This window comes from Salmo salar, chromosome ssa15 (assembly GCF_905237065.1).
Source record: "Salmo salar chromosome ssa15, Ssal_v3.1, whole genome shotgun sequence".
NCBI classification, from domain to species: Eukaryota; Metazoa; Chordata; class Actinopteri; order Salmoniformes; family Salmonidae; genus Salmo; species Salmo salar.
In genome coordinates this window covers 83,309,705-83,330,295 of record NC_059456.1, presented here as the reverse complement: position 1 = coordinate 83,330,295, position 20,591 = coordinate 83,309,705, and the positions used below count along the sequence as shown (strand labels likewise).

Here is a 20,591-nt window from a genome sequence, read left to right as displayed (position 1 = left end):
GCTTACCAAGAAGACCGTGAATAGAGTGGCCGAGTTACAATTGACTTAAATCTATGGCAAGACCTGGAAATGGTTGTATAGCAATGATCAATAACCAATTTGACAGCGCTTGAAGTATATTCTTTTCAACAATGGGCAAATGCTGTATAATCCATGTGTGAAAAGCTCTTAAAGACTTACCCAGAAAGACTCCGCTGTAGTCACTGTTAAATGTGCTTCTACAAAGTAATGACTCAGTGGTCTGAATACTTAGGCAATTTCGATTTTTCATTTTTAATAAGTTGGGGGAAAAAAAATCTATAAAAACATGTTTTTAACTTTGTCATGGGGTATTGTATGTAGATGGGTGAGAAAAACATTTGATTCATTTTGAATTCAGGCTGTAACACAATGTGGTAAAGTCACTATCTCATCCATGGGCAGATGTCTTTTTTCACCTGCCGCATGTACAGTAAATCTATCGTGCAGATTCCTGACTTTCTTTGGAGGTACCAATTCTATTTTTGTATAACACTATGAATGAATCTTAAGGCATGCACTCTGTATAATACGCTGCATTTAGCTAAAATGAAACTATTCAAAATGGATAGCCATGATTTGAAGCCGTTTAACTAGATTGTTTAGATTTCTTCACTGACTTCACTACCACAGTAACACCACAAAAGGAAAACAAACCCATAGAATTAATTTGATATTTTTAATATTTTTTTTTACACAAATTCATAATGTACATATAAATCAACACGGGAAAAATCTTTCAAATTGTGTTTCACAATACACCCCTTATTACTAAACGCTATTTTTATTTTACAAAATGAAATTAATTTGTTATTAACACAATTTACAACATGGTTTCATATACAAGGAGAGCAGTTTAAGTTGCATTAAGGATAAATCTGGAGACAAAAATAGGAGCTGACTTTTTATTTGCAATGCACCATAAATTATCATTATTTACACATTAACTTCCCTAGGATTTCCATTCAAAATCAACCCAGAAAATCAAACAAAATGTATTCTCACCGACGTTCCCATGCCTTTGCCACGGCCAGAAAAACATCTCCCATTAATATAAAATGGATAAATCAGTTTATTAAAAAAAATCTCTTTTAAAAGCTACCGGTTTAGTCTTCACAGGCACAACCTCAGCACACAACTTGGTTAAATCTCAAATCAGCCAAGACATCAAGGCAATATTCTGGACACAAACATTTCACACTTCCTTTTCCCCAGAATATTTAAAGAGATTACATTTTATCATCATGTCACAACGCCCTATAAAACTAGGGTCATAGTAGAGCCACATCCATGTACCTTTATAAATATAGGGGCCAATATTGTCCCGTGCAATATTTTATTGATTCACAGATAAATGCTAAGGAGCCTTGAACAGAAGAACTGTTCTATTTTAAAGCATGTGCATTGCACCTTCCCATTGTCTTATCAGACATAAGAATTTTATTTCTGATGAAATTACAACATTTTCCTCAAAGTCAGTGTTGGGTTAGTCAGAAATAGTGGTGGGACCGATGCTGTTGATAATCCTGTCCCGTATATGATATGATGTTATTGAGGGTGAGTTTCCAGCGTTAATGCATGATGGGGGGGGGCACACATTCTATGAGACGGGCTCCCTGGCTAAAACACTGACAAACGAAGACCACACTCCTGTGTCTATCGATCAGTTGCTAGATCACTCCTGCCCAAAGCCCTCAGTCTCTTCAATCGCAAACATCAATTTCTCCTTCAGCTGCTCATAGCTTTTGTAAGGAGGCAGATCCAATCGATTGAAGCTAGAAAAGGGGAAAACAGGGGCAGGTTCGTTATCTGTCGAATGAAGCCTTTACTCAGTTTTAACCTTGACTCTTCCATACACTACTCACCAGGTGTGACTTCTGGGCAGCCAGTTCTCCTTTCCCACCTTCTCAATGCAGAACTTCTGCGGGCCATTGCTTCCTACAAAACCAAATATGTAAGTCACTAACCCATCTACTTACAGGTAAAAAGGGCACAATCTTTTACCTCTGCAGATTGTATTTGTTATCCACCCATGAGGGGAAGGAACAGCCTCAAACTTACCCAATAGGTCAGCAAAGCCTCCAACAGGAAGGCGACAGGTGCCTGTGACGAACTGGAGGAGCCTCATCCGCTTCTCGTTGTCCATCTCTTTGATGAGCTGGATGGAAAGTACAGGAGGTCCAGGCATGTTCTTTCGTGCATGATCTGAATGTAATGATACTGAGGAGATGTGGCATCTGACTGTAGCACAGGTGAGTAGTAACACTGACCTGCCAGAACCAGAGGACCTGCTTGCTGCTGCGTGCGTAGTGTCTGTAGATGGTGTTCCTCTGCCAGTCTGTCAGGTCGATCTCCTGCATCCCACACAGCATCACCTGCAGGAAGTGAATACGTCACAATTGGTTCAATGGAACATGCGTTGGAACAACTGATCTTTACCAGAGTGAATATTGGGAACCTGGTGTAAATAAGTAGGCCAAACTAAGACTCATACCTCCAGTTCTTTGGCGTCAAAGTACTGCAGGTACTGCTGTGGGAGGACCTCGTTGAAACCCTCAAAGAAGGCCTGGGTCTGCTCCTCCACACCTCTGGACAACCTCCACTCTGCTACAAGCCTGGGGGAGAAACGCAGACCATCAAGGCACCACACACCAGGACAGTAGTGAAAAGAGTTCAGAGGTACCAAGAGGGGAGAAGGCGGCCATATGCTAAGACAGACCTAATATACTCCCCCTTGTTCTCCTCAGTGACCAGGACCTCGCCACCATCCGGCTTGAGCTCATGAGTGGTGATTTCACCCAGAATCTCTTTGTCCACAGAGAAGTACATCTCCAGGCCACACTCCTCAATGTCATTCTCCCTGAAGTACACAAAAAGATGACAAAGACATGTGTCAGCGACTTAACACAGAAAACAACTCTTTCATTAAGAAAAATGGGACCAAAACATTGAACAAACATTAACATCCGTTACAAACAAAGTTAATATCAGTACAGCTTCCGCAGAAGACTCACTTAATCCAGATAAGAGAATTGTAGAATTCTGTGTCAATGGACTCTAGATCTTTCAGTGCCCATGGCTTGTTCAGCATGCGCTTGTAGAACGGCAGCGAGAAGCCTGTGTCAATGAACTTCCCATGGAAAAGAGCCTGGGAAAAGAGATCAGGAGGTTAACATCTAAAAATATAGAACTGCATCAGATCTTTGCACTTGCAAACACATCACATTGCAGTAGAAAAAGTTGAACTTAGTGACTCAAAATAGTTACCATAGCGATGAAGCGTCCAATGAATTTAAAGTATTTGAGGTGGTCAGGGTTGATGTATGAGGCAGGGTTGATCTGCAGGCAGTAGTTGTCCTTCCCAGCATATTCAAATAGGCAGTACATGGGGTTCAGCACCTCATGAGACAGCAGGAAAAACCACTCCCTACAGAGGAAGAAATTGATAACTCATCACAATACCTCTCTGCAAGCATCCAGCTAACGCCATACTTTATAACGTGATCAAATAACTGGTAGACAACCACTTATCTAGGATATTTTACAAGGCAATTCAAATAGCTGAAACCTTGACCAAAGGCAACTTTATCACTACAATGACGTATTATTTATTGGAGTGCAATGACTGTACAAGAGCACATTCGAGCTTTACCTTGCCACCCCACCATAATCGAGGCCTTCTTCCCCAGGGAATATGATCCATAGTCTCCTGCGGAGGTCCTGTGCATTGAAGCTCATTATCTACACCGGAAAGAGTCAAATTAATATGGACAACATATGTCAGTGTCAACATGATCATTTGGGAGGATGTTTACTCACTTGTTGGAACGAGTCCTCAAACAGGGTTTTGCGGGTGACAGTGATCTTGATGTGCTGAGGCATTGACAATTGCTGGACAAGAAGAAGAGGAAATCATAAGTGATTTTGAAGCATGTGATTTCTTTCAGAACGGGCCAACAGAAATAACAGGTCATCATTTTCATTTAATTGGGTCACTGTATTAGAATTCATGTGGTTCTGTTGATCATAAAAACAATGACAATGTTTAACCACTCAAACTCAGAAGGCATGACACCTACCTGGCACCAGAATCTGAAGTACTGGACTTTGGCTTTAAAGTCTCGAACGTAAGTAATCTGGGGCCCGTTTTCACTGTTTTATAGTAAGAGAGAAGGAACAAGGCACACATTATGGCCAAAACACAAAATCAGTCCTGTCAGATTACCTGGCTTTTAATATAGTTTATGAGAACTATACAATAATGTCAAATCATAGACCCCAGACAGACAATGGTATGTGTTCACTACTCTTCAGAAATAACAAATGATTAGATAATGACAATTATTTCAGCCAAAACATGCTACATGTGAGCAGACTGAAACAACTAGAGGGAAAATATCAATAACCTCAGTCCTGTGAAAGGCACCAAACAAGTAATTCCTGTTAGTTGGGGAATAGAGCTAAGCAAAGTAACTACTGCACAGAGAGCAGTCATGTTGACAGTACACCATCATCCCTCAGGTGCGGCTCATTAGAATACTTAAAGATAGACAGTACAGTATCGGTTCAGCCCATTTCAGTCATCCTTATTTGACGTTTTTAGAACATAAAGAAAGGGCTGTTATTAATAGCAACACTTCCATCACCAGTCTGTTTTAGGTCAAAACTAGTCTCAAACAGAACTGTGTTTGCTACATACAGCCTAGTTTTAGTCTAAAATATGGCCTCAAGAAAAATGGTTTAGTCAGAGTGGTAGCCCAATGCTTTTATATCAAGTGAATGGAATCTTGTGACGTACAGTGAGGATGTTCCAGTGCGAGGGTCGATGTATGTAGTGGCTCTCCTGTTGTGGTCCACAAAGTATGGGATGCCGTCGACAGTGAACCTCATCTCCCAGCCCTCTGGAAGAGGCTTTTCATTCAGCAGCCTGAGAGAGAGTGTCATCACTAGGACCAAGAGTCAGACACAGATCTGCACAATATTTGAATTAACACTTCAGTTCCAGCACATGGGCATGTGGAGAGTACTACATCCAGGGGCTGAGCTAATCTTTCCAGGATAGCCCCCACTGAAGTTAAAAGTAGATGTTAGAATACATATCTACACTAAGAGTAGCACAGATGAACTTCTCACCCCTGAGTGCGAGGGTCCTCCCACTGTGTAGTCCGTGTGGTGTGTTGGACAAAGTACACTCTCTCGTTGCTGTCAGTTCTTTTCTCTGAGGACGTAAATCAATTCATGAAAAATTCTAGAAAACTCTTAATTAATCTGTGAGGTAGTGAGTGAGATCTTACCCCATCCATGTGGCAGAGGGCCCAGGGGATCAAACTGCTTATTCTCAGTGGCTGGAACCTGGTCCTGGAGCTTCAGTGCACCAGAGAAAATAAGGAATAATATTTGAACAAAGTTAAAAAAAAACTCAACTGTCGACTGATCAAGATTGGTTAAATATCACCAACTGAAAAAGGGGAAACTGTTTACAGCACAATATGTAAAGAATGAAGAGAAACAGACAATCTGATAAGGCTGACACATAAACACTAATAGATTGTCTGGACACTACAGCAAGGCCCAATTAATTACATTTCATAGTTAGAGCAGTTCTAGGAAGATAATATTATGTCTGGCTAGCCAGCTAGCTCATTTGGCTAAATAAAGCCAGGTGTGAGGTAGCATCCCCTTTAGTTATTTTGTTCCTAATAAACTTCCTGTAAATTACACAATCCATTTGATGACATTATGTCACACAGTGCAAAAAGCAGCTTGCCCCATTTATTTAAAATCTTCATCTGTTGAGTGTTTCACAACTGTTCAGTACTGTTATTGAAGGAACTGAACACTTGATTTGACCAGTCATAGAGTTCCCACTTACCCCATTCACCCCATATATGAAGCGCTGGTTGAACTGCTGCATGGCACCCTGTAGCTGGTTGCGTTGGTGCTGCCACTGTTCATAGTTCCGTACCGTCTCCATGGTGGGCCGTTGCCAGGTGGTAGTTCTGGTGATGTGGTCTACAAAGTAGACCCTGCCCATGGGGTCCACTCGCCGCTCCCACCTACACACAGGGCAAAGAGGAACATGGGAGACTGTATAAGACCTTTGGCATTTAGTATCCTCTAGTAACAAAGACACTATTCTCTGTGTTAATACAGGGGTAGGAAAAATGCATTTGAATACTGCATGTAGAATGTACATTGTAGTTTGAGTATCAGTTGAGTATGAAGACACAGGATATGTAAGGGGAGTTACCCAGAAGGTAGAGGCTCAGGCCGCTCCCACGTGGTCCTCTTTTCCACATGATCTACAAAATACAGCCTTCCGTTCTGATCCACCCTCTGCTCCCATCTTCACAGCAAAACGCGATTCAAATAAAATGTTAACACTTAAAAAAACAGTCTAGAGTGTAGCGTTAAAGTATACAAATTATGAGACTATGTAACCCTAGAGCAATAATAACAGGTAATTGCAGTTGGTAAGCAGTCACAGCAGACATATTTCAAACAGCTCTCTTGCTTACATCTTCAGTTTAACAGAACATAATAGTCAGATGAACTCCTGAGAGTTGTATTGACACCACTAACTGACTGTTACTGCCAGACCGATCAACATGGATGGCTTGACCCTTACCCTGGAAGCAGTGGGCCTGCAGCGACAGTGGGGACTCTGGGGGGGCCTGGGGTAACACTGGCTGCTTGTCTGGCTGCCATTGCTTGGCTCTGGTCGTGTGTAGGGGGTGGTGCATTGGGGTCTGCGGCTGGTACTGCAGGTGCAGGCATACGGACTGGGGTTTCTGAGCTGGGGCCATCGCTTCCTTCAGTTGGTATGGAACTATTAGAGGATGCTGCCGAAAACCAGAGAATGAGAAAAAAGATTGAGAAAACGACACTAAATGGTTGTTTTCCGCCACATTATCTGACAAATGCATAAAGCAAAATACCATAAAATCCCCAGGAGCATTAGTGTTGGTTTAAGATGGGCTAAGAGGTTGACCCACTCACCTGGAGAGGAGGTTGGTCTGCGCGGGGTGGGTGGTGGGGGTCGGGAGGGCCTGGGGGGCCGTAGAGGATTCCCCTTGGAGCCCCCTGCTGACAGAGCGGGAGACCCTGTGCCGTTCACTGCGACTGCACGCCCAGTTGGGGAAGCTCTGTGCTCCAAACCATCCACAGAAGGAGAGCCATCTCTACTCCGCCTGCCACAAGGTCAACTATTAACTCTGTCCATAAGCAAGACCATCATTACCACAGTAAGCAGGAATAATAGGCTTACCTCACATCATGATCCCCGTTGTGTTGCGATTCCCCATTTGACGTACCTGAGATCAGAAACACAAACAGAGTTGTGAACTGAACATACTGACGGGAAGCTGGAGCTTATTTTCTGGGCAGGTTGGGAAAACCAGAACTCCCCCCCATAAATCAATACAGATAACAGTGCAGATAACATTGCACAGAGCAGACGCACTTCGGTTGTTGGCCTCGGCAGCAGAGGCAAACATCTCTGGGTCGACTTGCATGCCGTCCAGACAGACAGACAGGTCCCCCACCACATCCGTCTGGTCTTTGTCTGCACTCAGCTGCAGGGTCTGCACCACCTCAGAGACTGAAGGAAAAACACCATGGAACAAAATCATTGGTTATCAGAGATGGGGGAAAGAATCTAGTTACAAATCGGGATATTTTTGACAAAATATCGTATTGTCAATAAGCTGAATATTATGTTTGTGCTAGTTGGCTGTATGTGCACCAAAACGATAGTATTTTTCCGTCATAGCTTGTTCTCCATCTTTTTAAATAGGGAGCCAATTTGTTTTCTGCACTTTAATTTCCATGACTGATCAAAACTCATTTTCTCATGGCTCTCTTGTCCCTCTGCAGCAGGCATATGGTGAGCAATATGTTTGGAATATAGAGTTGCAATAAAATCACAATATCCAATCGCAATACATATCAGCACCTAAGTATCATGACAATGTCGTATCGTGAGGTCCCTGGCAATTCCCAGCACTATTGGTTATGTAATAAAAAGCCTCCTTCCACTCAGCTCCCTGTCTGTCAAAAGCCTTTATCAGCACTTTGAGTCATCCTGCCACTTTGCACCAGGATGATAACCTTGAGTTTGGGACACAAGAGGGACAGTAAAGAACTGCTTGGATAGTATACCACATAGGCTATGGACCAATGATTATCTCTGTTGTCACCTTATGAAATATATCTTCAACAAACTAGTGGAAAAAAAGTCATGGAGAGATCATTCCCGTAAAAGGAATACAAGGAGAGTCAAACAAATATCCAGCCATAAGAAACAGAGTAATTACCCTACTCCAAAACTAAGCTGTCATTGTTTACTGTTTTGTCAAAATAGGAGACTGGTGTGATATGTTCAATCTGGTTTGTCTTAAATGCATTTCGAAAATTGGCAGGGGACTGAATGAACTCTTTATGAAGGGGAAGTAATCTCATCTGCCTCTGATCTGTGACATCACACAGTCAAAGCAGAGGGAGGTGCTTGTGGCTGTGTTATGTAAGAGAGAAAGAGCACAGACACAGTACAGGCCCTTATCACACAGCCAAGCAAGGTATGCATAACATGACACAAGGAAGGCACTCACTATTCATGTCATTGGATTTGAGTGTGTCGCTGACCTCCAAAGTTGCCATGCCTAACAATACGTCCGACTTCAAGGTCTGGTGACTCCATACCCGGAAGATGAGCTTGCTGAAAGGAGTGACAATTCTATTGCCGAGAAAAGAAAAACATACAATGAAGATCACATTGGTTAATTCACTGGGAATATAGCATACATTTTAGATGAGAGTTTATCAGACACCAAATAGTCAATTATTTTCAAATATCTGAAGACAAAACAAACAGAGTTAGCATGGAGACAAATAGAAGCAAGTGTCCATGCCCACTATAACAGCTGCCTACTTAAACCCTGAATATTTGCAGGAAAAGACAGTTATGGAAGCGCATCAGCTTACTCAAACATAGTATAACTGCTCTGAATTCTCCACACCAAGACATACTGAAATTGGAGAGGGACTTTAAATTAAGAAGGGACTGCAGAGTAAGACTCCAGAGCTATATAAAGAAGGGATTGATTGTGTGGATGTGTTGGCACTTGGCACTACTAAATCATGAGTGGATCCTCAGTCAACCCTGTACACTTGCGAGAGAATTTGTACTCGTTAAATTAATAGGCGGCTGTTCCTTGTTCTCAACACTGACTGTCAACAATAACACGACGACAACTTACACTGTGAGCGGCTGCTTCCATTTGGGACTGTGGGTGTTGTTGCATTTTTCGGTCTTTTTGGACTGGCCGTCAACTGCAACTTCAACATATGGACTGGGGCCAAACCAGTTCTTCTTGTTCTCTTTCAGTTTTGCTGATAGCACTGAGGAGATGAAGAGTGTTGTGAATTATGGCAGAGCTAGAAGTTTGTTTGACAGCAGCTCAGTTAGTAGTCACGGTGCTTGCAACGCCTGGGTAGTGGCTTTGATTTCACCCCCCATACATGCATAAAAATGTATGCACACATGACTAAGTCTCTTTTGATAAAAGCATCTGCTAATTGACATATTACTATATTATAGGGCACGTCGAGTCAATTCTGTTTTATGAACGTCGCCCACACCCTGAGAGAGAGTTTTCTATGTTTGGTATGGACTAAGCCCTTCAACACCCAAAATAAATGACAAGGATCAGGATTAAGAACCTACCCATAATTTGCAGTTGTGCCTTCATGGGGTAGCCATTCCCAGGGCCTGGTTTAGCAATGCTGGAGGCCATGACATACCTGCAACAAACACCACACTCAGTCAAACATTCAATGGCCCAACACACATTGCATGCAATGCAAGTTCCAGCCTTTCTATCCTCTGTCTAGACATAACATTTGTGTTCAGTGCCTTGTGCGAGATGCTTAATGATATTACAGTGAGTTTATCTGATTGTAATGGAACAACAACAAAAAATCATGGTCAGCACTCTGTTAGTTACACTATTACCACCCAGCAACTAACACAGACTTCTTTTGAATGGTAATGAAATGATATTGCTATTAGTTAAAAGGTGTAACACAGTTATGCTTGTACCTACCATTCTCTGACTAGGCTAGTCTTCTCTATAAGTACAGTCGTATGAAAAAGTTTGGGCACCCCTCTGAGGATGCATAATAATTTACTCTGTCGTCACAGAAAATGATCACAGTGGCATGCCATTAATTTTCTAATAAAAGCTGAGTTCTGGAGTATTGTCCAGACAAAGATTTTTAGTGTAGCAATATTAAGTTGTATGAAATTAAATCAGATGTGAAAAATAGGCTATGCAAACATTTGGGCACCCTTGTCATTCTGTTGATTTGAATACCTGTAACTACTTAGCACTGATTAATTGGAACACACAATTGGTTTGGTGAGCTCATTAAGTCTTGAACTTCATAGACAAGTGCATCCAATCATGAGAAAAGGTATTTAAGGTGGCCAATTGCAAGTTGTTGTTCTCTTTGACTCTCCTCTGAAGAGTGGCAACATGGGGGCTTCAAAACAACTCTCAAATGACCTGAAAACAAAGATTGTTCAACATTATGGTTTAGAGGAAGGCTACAAAAAGCTATCGCAGAGATGTAAGCTGTCAGTGTCCACTGTGAGGAACATCGTGAGGAAATGGAAGACCACAGGCACAGTTCTTGTTAAGGCCAGAAGTGGCAGGCCAAGTAAAATATCGGAGAGGCAAAGGCGAGGGATGGTGAGAACGGTCAAAAACAGCCCACAGACCACCTCCAAAGACCTACAACCTCATCTTGCTGTAGATGGTGTCACTGTGCATCCTTCAACAATTCAGCGCACTTTGCACAAGGAGAAGCTGTATGGGAGAGTGATGCGGAAGAAGCCTTTTCTGCACACACGCTTGAGGTATGCAAACGCACATTTGGACAAGCCAGCTTCATTTTGGAATAAGGTGCTGTGGCCTGATGAAACAAAGATTTAATTATTTGGTCATAACAAGGGACGTTATGCATGGCGGCAAAAGAACACAGCGTTCCAAGAAAAACACTTGCTACCCAGAGTAAAATTGTGGGGGTTCCATCATGCTGTGGGGCTGTGTGGCCAGTGCCGGTACTGGGAATCTTGTTAAAGTTGAGGGTCGCATGGATTCCACTCAGTATCAGCAGATTCTTGGGCATAATGTTGAAGAATCAGTCACAAAGTTGAAGTTACGCCGGGGCTGGATATTTCAACAAGACAACGACACAAAACACTGCTCAAAATCTACCCGGGTATTTATGCAGAGGAACAAGTACAATGTTCTGGAATGGCCATCCCAGTCCCCAGACCTGAATATCATTGAGAATCTGTGGGATGATTTGAAGCGGGCTGTCCATGCTCGGTAACCATCAAACCTAACTGAACTGGAGATGTTTTGTAAGGAGGAATGGTCCAAAATACCTTCATCCAGAATCTCATTAGAGGCTATAGGAAGCATCTAGAGGCTGATATTTTAGCAAAAGGAGGCTCTACTAAATATTGATGTGATTTTTCTATTGGGGTGTCCAAATTTATGCACCTGTCTAATTTCACTACTGAAATATTACTGTGTCCATCAGTTATTTGATAGATGAAAATGAAATTGCTGATCCAAACAACCAATTATTTATAAATGGAAATCATGGAAATGGTCAGGGTGGCCAAACGTTTTCATACGACTGTACATGGAAGTCGGGGTCAAACTTACCAAGTTAAGATGTATAGTTATAAGATTCCTAAGAGTCATTTAGGTAATTCCACAGTAACAGAGTGACAACTTCACAATCATTGGTTTGTTTGAGATGTATTTTAAAGTGAAACAGTCCCACTCTGTTACTGTGGAATTACCCAACTACAAATAACTGTTCTCTGGAAAATGCCTCGAGTGTGATACCACCCCACTCCCCAAGAACACATAAGTCTCCATCATTCTGAAATGGAAGAAGTTTGGAACCACCAACACTCTTCCTAGACCTTGCTGCCCAGCCAAACTGAGCAATCGGGGGAGAAGGGCCTTGGTCAGGGAGGTGACCAAGAACTGTCACTGACAGAGCTCTAGAGTTCCTCTGTGGAGATGGGAGAACCTTGCAGCACTCCACCAATCAGGCCTTTAGGGTAGAGTGGCCGGACGGAAGCCACTCCACGGTAAAAGGCACATGACAGCCCTCTTGAAGTTTGCCAAAACAAACCAGGAGAAAACAAGATTCTCTGGTCTGATGAAACCAAGATTGAACTATTTGGCCTGAATGCCAAGCGTCACATCTGGAGGAAACCTGGCTCCATCCCTACGGTGAAGCATGGAGGCAGCATCATGCTGTGGGGATGTTTTCAGTGGCAGGGATTGGGAGACTAGTCACGATTGAGGGAAAGATGAACACTCCAGAGCACTCAGGACAGTAGACCGGGGCAAAGGTTCACCTTCCAACAGGACAACGACCCTAAGCACACAGCCAAGACAATGCAGGAGTGGCTCTGGGACAAGTCTCTGAATGTCCTTGAGTGCCTGAGCCAGAGCCCGGACTTGAACACGATCCAACATCTCTGGAGAGACCTGAAAAGAGCTGTGCAGTGATGCTCCTCATCCAACCTGACAGAGCTTGAGAGGATCTGCAGAGAAGCATGGGAGAAACTCCCCAAATACAGGTGTGCCAATCTTGTTGCGTCATATCCAAAAAGGGTGTAATTGCTGCCAAAGGTGCTTCAACAAAGTACTGAGTAAAGGGTCTGAATACTTATGCAAATGTGATTTTTCAGTTTTATTTTTAATACATTTTGTTTTGTCATTATGGGATATTTTCTGTAGATTTGAGGGGGGGGGGAAACTATTGAATCAACTTTAGAATAGGGCTGTAACAAAATGTGGAAAAAGTCAAGGGGTCTGAATACTTTCCGAATGCACAGTACATGACCAAAGGTATGTGGACACCTGCTCGAACATATCATTCCAAAATCATGGGCAATTAGACCTGGCTCGCAGTCGGCGTACCAATTCGTCCCAAAGGTGTTTGATGGGGTTGAGGTCAAGACTCTGTTCAAGCCATTCCAAGTTCTTCCACACCGATCTCAACAAACCATTTCTGTATGGAACTTGTGTTGTGTACAGGGGCATTGTCATGCTGAAACAGGAAAGGGACTTCCCCAAACTCTTGCCACAAAGTTGGAAGCACAGAATAGTCTAGAATGTTATTGTATGCTTTAGCGTTAAGATTTTCCTTAAATTGGAACTAACTAGCCCAAACTATGAAAAACAGCCCCAGACCATTATTCCTCCTCCACCAAACTTTATAGTTGGCACTATGCATTGGGACAGGTAGCGTTCTCCTGACATCCGTCAAACCCAGATTTGTCCGTCGGACTGCCAGATGGTGAAGCGCGATTCATCCCTCCAGAGAACGCGTTTCCACTGCTCCAGAGTCTAATGGCGTCAAGCTTAACATCACTCCAGCCAACGCTTGACATTGTGCATGGTGATCTTAGGCTTGTGTGAGGCTGCTCGGCCATGGAAACACAATTCATAAAGCCCCTGACAAAACAGTTATGCTGACATGCTTCCAGGGGCATTTTTTACGCGCATCAGCACTCACAGTTCCCGTTCTGTGAGCTTCTGTGGCCTAACACTTCGCGGCTTACCCGATGTTGCTCTTGGACGTTTTCATGTCACAATAACAGCACTTACAGTTGACCAGGACCAATGAAAGGTGGCATCCTATGACGGTACCACGTTGAAAGTCACTGAGCGCTTCAGTAAGGCCATTCTACTGTCAATGTTTGTCTATGGAGATTACATGGCTGTGTGCTCGATTTTATACACCTGTCAGCAACAGGTGCAGCTGAAATAGCAGAATCCACTAATTTGAAGCAGTGTCTACATACACTATATTACACAAGTATGTTCCTTGCCTTTCTCCCCTGTGCAGACGAGAGGAAAAAGCTCTTGACAAACTAACTTTGGCTGTACCCGGAGTTAATAATTTATTACTGCTGATCCTGGGCCTACAGTGAGCGACTGCTTTATGTGCCAGGTAACTCACTAGTCAGAAACTCATCAGCTATGACCAGGATCAGACTCATCATAAGCCAATGATTACCTACCTCCCTCAGCTAAATATGAGATAATGCACAAATGAATAAAAAAGTGGAAACACAGCCTAGGCTAATAGAGTTGATAACAGGTGGTTATGAATTTTGGAATGCTTGAATGCCTACAACACAGGATAGGGCTAGAAGTAGGCTAGCTGATGGCAGTAGTCAAGTCAATAAACCATGAATCCTAATCAAGTTCTTAGGTTTCGAGTACGAGTCAGTCCTTTATTCTCGAGTCACAAGTCCCTTGTCAGTGTTAAAAGCTGCAGTTCAACCATTTTTGTATCTACATTATGTTACATTGTTACACAATGCAAGGCTAAGTAGATAATACAGCTATGTAACATTTACTGTTGTAGCTGGTATGTTGAACTATTCAAAAGAGAGATTTTCTAACAACAAAAGTCTTCTAAACTCCCATGGCTAGTTGCAGGGGGAAAGTTGGAAATTAGAAAATGCTCCTTAATTAAATTAAAATAAATTTTTATCCATGAAATAACCCGACAAGGTATACACCGCCATCTAGTCTTGTTCGATTACTTCATGCAGCAAAAACATATTTAATTTATTAACAGGGCATAAATAAATTCCAACTTTCCCCCTGAAACTAGCCTCGGGAGTTTAAATACCGGTGACGTCCAAATCGAGAACGAATTAAGTATTGCCAAGGTTAGACGAAAAGGTCCTGATTAAAGGCTAAAAAGCAGCTTAAGCAACTGTACACAACCTCAGGAAAGCTCTGCCGCTGAGGTTCTTGTTGACAAGGCTAGTAGGCTACGACTATCTTTCCACATAAACTACTGTTTTGGTTAGGTTATGTCTTTGGGTTTAGCTAACGCACTACCAAGTTAATAGTTAACATATGAACTGACAAAATCAACTATACTGTACAAAAATATAATTGTTGGACCCATGTTTCATGGGCTGAAATAAAATATTTGTTTTAGAAAATTTGGCAGTACGTCCAACTAGCCTCACAACCGCAGACCACTTGTAACCACGCCAGCCCAGGACCTACCGATATGGCTTCTTCACTTGCGGGATCGTCTGAGACCTGCCACACCGCCAGCTGATGAAACTGAGAAGTATTTCTGTCTGTAATAAAAGCCCTTTTGTGGGGAAAAAAAACTCATTCTGATTGGCTGGGCTTAGATCCCCAGTGGGTGGGCCTATGCCCTCTCAGGACCACCCATGGCCTCACCCCTGCTCAGTCATGTGAAATCCATAGATGAGGTCCTAATTAATGTTTTTCAATTGAATGACTTCCTTATATGAACTGTAACTCAATAAAATCTTTGAAATTGTTGCATTTATATTGTTGTTCAGTATAATATACACACAGGCATGTTTAACTTGTTTTTAAAGTATTGGTTAGAGTGCAACATTCCAGGAAGAACTTTGTTTCTTGAAGAATACAACTTATAAATGCCAAACTTCCTCCTTACAAATCATTACCCACAATGCATTGTGAAAGGTTCGCTACATTTACCGAGCCCCACCCCTCAATTCAAACAAATTGGCAGGGTGGGGTTGTTGAAATGACAGTATGCTTTATGAACCCATGTGACTGGATGACAGCAAGAAAACCCCAACGTCATTTTACGCAATAACAATATGTCTGGAGAACATAAACATAGCTAACTATGATTGTTTGCCATCGCTAGGATTTGATGTTAACCATAAGTCGCATGACATTAGCAAAAGGCAAAGTGTAAGTATCTCCGACATGTGTGACAAGGAAGAAGGCTAACGTGTTTAGCCTAGGAGGCTGAGTGGCTAAATTAGATGTAGTCTAACTCAAAACGAGTTAAATTACAACCTTGGAACTCAGCTATCTGCTAACTAGCGAAATGTTATTTACGTTCTGCTCCGGAATACAGAGATTGGATGCAATATTTGTGTTGTTCACGTGTTACATATCACCTGGCAACTTATGAATGGTTATACCATCTATGAATGGGTTACACACAACTACTCGTGACAACACAAGTGCACGAAATACAAAAAATAAATAAAAAGCTGGCAGGCTAGACTGTGTCGTGGCTAGCTGACCCAGTGTTTAGGCTAAATATTGTGGTTGAGGACTTTCCACCTCGGATGTTATGCTTACCCGAATCCAAGGGCAGAAGAAGTTCAAGACGTGACAGGCAACTTTCCTTAATATCCCGGTCTGTTTTGGTTCTTTTGCGGCTTCACTTCAAGAAATACACTTCCACCATAATCGTAATCGTCTCACGTGACCGAAACAAGGTGGCGCGCACGCATACTATTTATGTGGTGTTTATCTGCGGTTGGCATCCAACTTTATGGTATATTACCGCCACCTACTGTACTGGAGTGTGGGCCAGAGACAGGAAGGAAGTAAATCCTACGTGCCAGTTCCGTTTCTCTTAAAAATGTTGAGACACTCTTAAAATGTTTTACTCCACATCCTTTCTCCTAAAGGCCTGTTTAGCTAGCATATCTACTTCCTCATTCCCTTTCACCCCCACATGGGCTGGGACCCAAGCAAAAACCTCTGGACACCCATCTGTCTCACCCGTGCATGAATTTGGAGTACCTCATATAGCTGCTATATGAGCTAAGTGTTTGCATACTCATCAACACAGTACATGAATCAGAGCATATATCTATTCTGTTTGGCTTGACTTCCACCACTCACTGCAAGGCCAACAGTACAGCCATCAGTTTTGCAATGCATACAGCCAGGTGGTCTGTAATATGTTTCCTTACTGCAAAACCACTTCCCTGTACAGCAAAGGCTGACCCAGTGATACCTGTCCATGGATCTTCTGATCCATCTGTATATATGCGCATAAATCCTGATATATAGTGCCTTACGGAAAGTATTCATACCCCTTGACTTTTTCTACATTTGTTACATTACAGCCTTATTCTAAAATGGATTAAAATCAATCTACACACAATACCCCATAATAATGAAGCGAAAACACATTTTTAGACATTTTTGCAGATGTATAAAAAACATTATAACTGAAATACCTTATTTACATAAGTATTCAGACACTTTGCTATGAGTCTCAAAATGGAGCTACGGTGCATCCTGTTTCCATTGATCATCCTTGAGATGTTTTCCAACTTGGAGTCCATCTGTGGTAAATTCAATTGAGTGGACATGATTTGGAAAGGCAAACACCTGTCTATATAAGGTCCCACAGTTTATGTCAGAGAAAAAAACCAAGCCATGAGGTCGAAGGAATTGTCCGTAGAGATCAGAGACAGGATTGTGTCGAGGCACAGATCTGGGGAAGGGTACCAAAAAATGTCTGCAGCATTGAAGGTCCCCAAGAACACAGTGGGCTCCATTATTCTTAAATGGAAGAAGTTTGGAACCACCAAGACTTTTCCTAGAGCTGGCCACCCCGGCCAAACTGAGCAATCTGGGAGAAGGGCCTTGGTCAGGGAGGTGACCAAGAACTCGATGGTCACTCTGACAGAGCTCTAGAGTTCCTCTGTGGAGATGTTCCTCTGTGGAGATGAGAGAACCTTTCAGAAGGAAGACCATCTATGCAGCACTCCATCAAATTAGGCCTTCATTGTAGAGTGGCCAGACGGAAGCCATTCCTCAGTAAAAGGCACATGACAGCACGCTGGGTTTTTGCCAAAAAGGTATCTAAAGACTATCAGACCATGAGAAAAACGATTCTCTGGTCTGATGAAACCAAGATTGAACTCTTTGGCCTGAATGCCAAGCGTCACGTCTGGAGGAAACCTGGCACCATCCCTATGGTCAATCATGGTGGTGGCAGCATCATGCGACTTGTCAGGATCTAGGCAAAGATGAACGGAGCAAAGTACAGAGAGATCCTTGATGAAAACCTGCTCCAGGTGACTCGGGACCTGGGTAAGTCTAGGTAGCCATTTGATTAGATGTTCAGGAGTCTTATGGATTGGGGGTAGAAGCTGTTTTGAAGCCTCTTGAACCTAGACTTGGCGCTCCGGTACCTCCTGCCATGCGGTAGCAGAGAGAACAGTCTACGACTAGGGTGGCTGGAGTCTGACAATTTTTAGGGCCATCCTCTGACAACACCTGGTATGGAGGTCCAGCATGGCAGGAAGCTTGGCCCCAGTGATGTACTGGGCCGTACGCACTACCCTCTGTAGTGCCTTGCGGTTGGAGGCCGAGCAGTTGCCATACCAGGCAGTGATGCAACCAGTCAGAATGCTCTCGATGGTGCAGCTGTAGAGCCTTTTGAGGTTCTGAGTACCCAAATCTTTTCAGTCTCGTGAGGGGGAATATGTTTTGTCATGCCCTCTTCACGACTGTCTTGGTGTGCTTGGACCATGTTAGTTTGTTGGTGATGTGGACACCAAGGAACTTGAAGCTCTCAACCTGCTCCACTACAGCCCTGTCGATGAGAATGGAGGCGTGCGCAGTCCTCTTTTTCCAGTAGTCCACGATCATCTCCTTTGTCTTGATCACATTGAGGGAGAGGATGTTGTCCTGGCACCACACGGCCAGGACTCAGACCTCCTCCCTATAGGCTGTCTCCTCGTTGAAAGTGATCAGGCCTACGTTGTGTCATCGGAAAACTTAATGGTGGTGTTGGAGTTGTGCCTGGCCGCGCAGTCATGCGTGAACAGAGGGTACAAGAGGGGATTGAGCACGCACCCCTGAGGGGCCCCCATGTTGAGGATCATCATGGCGGATGTGTTGTTACCTACCCTTACCACCGGGGGCGGCCCGTCAAGAAGTCCAGGATCCAGTTGCAGAGGGAGGTGTTTAGTCCCAGGGTCGTTAGCTTATTGATGAGCTTTGAGGGCACTATGGTGTTGAATGCTGAGCTGTAGTCAATGAATAGCATTCTCACATACAGTTGAAGTCAGAAGTTTGCACACACCTTAGCCAAATACATTTAAACTCAGTTTTCACAATTCCTGACATTTAATCCTAGTAAAAATTCCCTGTCTTAGGTCAGTTAGGATCACCACTTTATTTTAAGAATGTGAAATGTCAGAATAACAGTAGAGTGAACGATTTATTATCAGCTTTTATTTATTTCATCACATTCCCAGTGGGTCAGAAGTTTACATACACTCAATTAGTACTTGGTAGCATTGCCTTTGAATTGTTTAACTTGGGTCAAACGTTTCGGGTAGCCTTCCACAAGCTTCCCACAATAAGTTGGGTGATTTCTGACCCATTCCTCCTGACAGAGCTGGTGTAACTGAGTCAGGTTTGTAGGCCTCCGTGCTCGCACACGCTTTTTCAGTTCTGCCCACAAACTTTCTATGGGATTGAGGTCAGGGCTTTGTGATGGCCACTCCAATACCTTGACTTTGTTGTTCTTAAGCTATTTTTCCACAACTGTGGAAGTATGCTTGGGGTCATTGTCCATTTGGAAGACCCATGCTTTAACTTCCTGACTGATGTCTTGAGATGTTGCTTCAATATATCCACGTAATTTTCCCCCCTCATGATGCCATCTATTTTGTGAAGTGCACCAGTCCTTCCTGCAGCAAAGCACCCCCACAACATGATGCTGCCACCCCCGTGTTTCACGTTTGGGATGGTGTTCTTTGGCTTGCAAGCCTCCTAACATAACGATGGTCATTATGGCCAAACAGTTCTGTTTTTGTTTCATCAGACCAAAGGACATTTCTCCAAAAAGTACGATCTTTGTCCCCATGTCCCCACCGTAGTCTGGCTTTTTCATGGCGGTTTTGGAGCAGTGGCTTCTTCCTTGCTGAGCGGCCTTTCAGCTTGTGTCGATATATAGGACTTGTTTTATTGTGGACATAGATACTTTTGTACCTGTTTACTCCAGCATCTTCACAAGGTTCTTTGCTGTTGTTCACTTTAATTGGCAGAAGTAACAACAGACAGACGCAACTGCATCAAAAACCTCCTGCCAAAATGGCAAAAGTGCAAAGCGCGACAACAGTCACAATAATGCATAAGTTAAACAATTAAACACACTCGGGTACAACACGGTACCCGGGGAAAATCAGCCTGGCGCGTAACACGAAACATGTAACAAAAACAATTCCACACAAAGACATGGGGGGAACAGAGGGAATATATATGTAGTGTGATTAGGGAATGTAAACCAGGTGTGCGGGGAAACAAGACAAAACAAATGGAACAATGAACAGTGGAGCGGCGATGGCTAGAAGATCGGTGACGTCGACCGCTGAACACCGCCCGAACAAGGAGAGGAGCCGACTTCGGCAGAAGTCGTGACACTGAGGACTTGGCTGATTTCTTTTGATTTACCCATGATGTCAAGCAAAGAGTTTGAAGATAGTCCTTGAAATCCATCCACAGGTACACCTCCAATTGACTCAAATGATGTCAATTAACCTATCAGAAGCTTCTAAAGCCATGACATCATTTTCTGTAATTTTCCAAGCTGTTTAAACGCCCAGTCAACTTAGCGTATGTAAACTTCTGACCCACTGGAATTGTGATACAGTGAATTATAAGTGAAATAATCTG

At 43.1% G+C, this 20,591-nt stretch overlaps 1 protein-coding gene across 2 annotated transcripts; it reads right to left on the bottom strand.

Moving 5' to 3' along the window:
• Positions 1-683: 683 nt before the first annotated feature.
• LOC106572363 (E3 ubiquitin-protein ligase Itchy) lies at positions 684-16,426 on the bottom strand. 2 transcript variants are annotated; one of them, XM_014146426.2, is made up of 24 exons: positions 16,242-16,426; positions 9,743-9,819; positions 9,276-9,417; positions 8,628-8,752; positions 7,481-7,618; positions 7,286-7,331; positions 7,018-7,208; positions 6,647-6,860; positions 6,269-6,364; positions 5,891-6,074; positions 5,313-5,382; positions 5,152-5,236; positions 4,817-4,945; positions 4,098-4,170; positions 3,838-3,909; positions 3,671-3,759; positions 3,286-3,445; positions 3,033-3,166; positions 2,738-2,878; positions 2,513-2,633; positions 2,289-2,393; positions 2,080-2,176; positions 1,884-1,956; positions 684-1,793 (listed from the first exon to the last, which is right to left on the bottom strand). In XM_014146426.2, the coding sequence occupies exons 2-24, from the start codon at positions 9,810-9,812 to the stop codon at positions 1,694-1,696; spliced, it is 2,655 nt and encodes an 884-aa protein (XP_014001901.1). In that variant the 5' UTR covers positions 9,813-9,819; positions 16,242-16,426; the 3' UTR covers positions 684-1,693. The 2 variants fall into 2 exon arrangements, with proteins under 2 accessions (XP_014001901.1, XP_014001904.2); XM_014146429.2 differs by lacking the exons at positions 9,743-9,819; positions 16,242-16,426 and having other exon boundaries at positions 8,662-8,752.
• Between the last annotated feature and the right edge of the window lie 4,165 nt (positions 16,427-20,591).

Excerpts from the sequence above, each read along its gene's own strand:
- LOC106572363 (XM_014146426.2), bottom strand. The coding sequence starts at position 9,812 with ATGGCCTCCAGCATTGCTAAACCAGGCCCTGGGAATGGCTACCCCATG. Across the intron at positions 6,861-7,017 it reads CAGACCAACCTCCTCTCCAG|CATCCTCTAATAGTTCCATA; the intron begins GTGAGTGGGTCA and ends GGTTTTCGGCAG. Across the intron at positions 4,946-5,151 it reads GAGGACCCTCGCACTCAGGG|GCTGCTGAATGAAAAGCCTC; the intron begins GTGAGAAGTTCA and ends ACTCTCTCTCAG.